We start from the raw sequence: 3,117 nt of genomic DNA on the forward strand, positions 1-3,117 counted from the left end.
ACAGAGCACTGGCACAGGCTGCCCAGGGAGGTTGTGGAGTCTCCTTCTCGGGAGATTTTCAAAGCCTGCCTGGATGCAGTCCTGAGTAATGTGCTCTAGGCAATCCTGCTTTGGCCGGGGAGTTGGACTAGATGATCTCTAGAGGTCCCTTCCAACTCTGAAAATTCTGTGGTTCTGTGAACTGTTTTACTTAAGACATGCAGTTAATGTTTTCTCATCTCATGAAAGCCATGAAATTTTTGTATTTGCAAGAGCCCATTGGCATTCAGTGGTTGTGTCACTTGGTATGGTCTTAAGAAGTGTATATAATAGAACGACTGAAAATCAAATATAGTGGGTAAAGTACTGAAAACTTTCTTGTAGTACCATGCCATCACTAACTGAGAGAGAAGTCAAACTGCTGTAAACATGGAGATCATAAAAAGTTGGTATTGAAGAGGTTAAGCTGTGACTGTACAAATATGTTTCTAATAAATGCTTGGAAAAAAAGGGCTCAGTGCACATGTAAAAATGTAACCTCCATAATTTTGTCTATTTTGGGCAGGAAATAACAAGGGCTAACAAAGGATGGGCTCTTGACAGTGTAGTGCTGTGCAGTGAGGTCACTAAATGGATGAAGGATGATATCACAAGCCCTCCTGTGGAAGGTGTCTACGTGTATGGGCTGTATTTGGAAGGAGCTGGTTGGGATAGAAGAAACATGAGACTGACAGAGTCTAAGCCCAAGGTGCTCTTCGAGATGATGCCGGTTATAAGGATTTATGCAGAGAATAACAGTAAGTGACTGTATTGTAAAGGATGTTATTTTGAGAGAATTAAATGTAAATTTTTATTCAACTGCATGGAAGACTTTTGGGCTTTAGGGATTTCATGAGGCTGTTGCCTCATTCATCGTACACGTACCAAATCTTTTTCAACAGGGGAAACTTCCCAGTGTTTCATATAAAATGAGTTCTCAGACTTCCTTGATAATTGATAATAGGTAATATTTTTTCCTAATATTTGGATAGTTCTGTACCTTCTGGTGCTAATGGTGTTAATAACCTTTTAAAACCGTTACAGATGGCTCTGATGAATATGCTTGCATTCAGTCTTCCATTGACAATATGTGTCCTAGATTGAGAAGGTCAACATTTATATGCATGAACTCTGTAGCCTAAACCCAAATAACCGCTTTCCACATCCCAAAATCTAATGTGACTTATATAAATGTAAAACTTACCTATATATATATAAAACAATGCATATTTTATACAAGGTGTTTATAGATAGCACATTATATATGAAATGTGTATGTTTATAAAAATTCCTTTTTTTTTTTCCTGGACAAGGCTATGTTTGAGCTAACAGAAGCAAGAAAGAGGTGGAGTGAGGTGGTGGAAGATGTTTTGTCTTTGAGACAGAAAATGACTGTAAGAATGGAAAGGAAAACTTAAGGGGCTGAAAGACAGTGCTGTTTTGTGAAAATGTATAATTTAGGTTAATGTGCAAATTGTGTTTGCGTATAAAATAGGAAATGCTGTTGAATAGGGATGTAAAATAGGATAGGGCTGTCCACTGTCGGATGTAAAATTGGAAATTTCTGTTGAAAAGCATTCCACCTCCAAAGGTAAAGCCTGCTTACGTGCTATTTTGCTTGGATTTTGTGTAGCTGATCTTTTATAAGAGTCATGATCACTGTGAAAGCAGCCAAGATGCTAAATAATGAACACTGAAGTATTAAGCACGACTAGATTACTGTTCTAACTCTACAGTGAAGAAGTTGACAATTTATATTCTGAAATACTAAATGCATTTCACAATAGGTTGTTCAAAGTAAGGCATTTTTTATTTTGTCATATTAGTAACATATTGACAAGAAGTAATGTTCAGTGGGCAGATTGAACTAATAATAATGCTCATCATGCTAGAGTGTCCATTTACATTTCTTGCTACATCCAGTTCCTTCCTGTTAAAACTTAAACCTACAGGAATTTCAAGCTGTATGTGGCCTTCAGCTGGCAATAACACAGTAGTGAACAGTGTGAGAATCAAGTAAGAGTTTTCTTGGGTGATGATGGAGAGTTGTGTGCTATTGAACTTGGATTAATTTTTACATTTGCCTTATGCCCAGTCCCTTACGGCCCTGGTTTTTCAACCTAGTTTCATTGTTTTTTATGTCTCTTCTGTCTTCTCAGCTTCAAAAGATCCACGCCTGTATTCATGCCCAGTCTACAAAAAGACCATTCGAACAGATATGAATTACATTGCTGCTGTGGATCTTAAAACCCTTCAGCCTCCAGAGCACTGGGTACTGCGTGGGGTAGCACTTCTGTGTGACGTGAAGTAATTTAAAAAAAAAAAAAAAAGGTTTCTAAGAGTTCTTTTCTGTTTTTAAAATGAAATATCAATATGTAGTTAGATATACAGTGGATCACTTCTAAAACCGTATTTTCTAAGTCATAGACTCCATTATGGTATTTTTAGAGAATTGTTCTCAATATACCTCAACAATAGGCTTATGAATGATAAATCTTAGAGTGACAATAAGTTTGCTAAATAGATTGATGTATTACCTTCAGTGTCTTGACAAATCATGACAAATATTTAGCGTTCCTATCTCACTATCACATGCTAAATTTTACCTTTAATAAAGATTAATTGACTTGAATGATGCTAATTTCCTGTGGTAAATATGTTTGTATCAGGGCTTAACTTCAAGTAGCTAATGCAGACCTTTTTTTTTTTTTTTTTTCTTCCCTCCCTCTGTGTAACTCTGGAAAGCTAAGCCCAGTTGGTCATTCATATTAGTTAATTTCCCTCAAGATGATGTTCCAAGACTTATCTCCTAGCTGATAAGTCTAGTTCGCTTGCTGTTTAAATAAGGAAGGTGAGACTGGAAAAATACCACACCTGTTTCACCACCTGGAGAACAATTTCATTGTGTTACATAGGAAAACAAGCATTAGACAGCTGCCAGAATTCCTCACTGTCTGGTTCATGACTTATAAATATGTAATCAATAGGAAGAAAATAGTTCCGTAAGAATGCTTGGGTATTTTTTCATGTGCTAGTACAGCAGCTTTGAGTCAATCTTCATTAAGGTAATTAGTTTATGACATCAATTTTAGCTTTTTT

General features: G+C 36.5%; 1 protein-coding gene across 1 annotated transcript in view; it reads left to right on the plus strand.

Annotated features, from left to right (window-relative positions):
- Positions 1-2,329, plus strand: part of DNAH5 (dynein, axonemal, heavy chain 5) — a 135,051-nt gene extending 132,722 nt beyond the window's left edge. Inside the window, 2 exon segments of the mRNA XM_009883744.1 lie at positions 545-776; positions 2,178-2,329. Of these exon segments, the coding sequence (XP_009882046.1) occupies positions 545-776; positions 2,178-2,329 (384 nt within the window).
- Positions 2,330-3,117: the final 788 nt, after the last annotated feature.

Source organism: Charadrius vociferus, unplaced genomic scaffold (assembly GCF_000708025.1).
Source record: "Charadrius vociferus isolate BGI_N301 unplaced genomic scaffold, ASM70802v2 scaffold103, whole genome shotgun sequence".
Classification (NCBI taxonomy): domain Eukaryota; kingdom Metazoa; phylum Chordata; class Aves; order Charadriiformes; family Charadriidae; genus Charadrius; species Charadrius vociferus.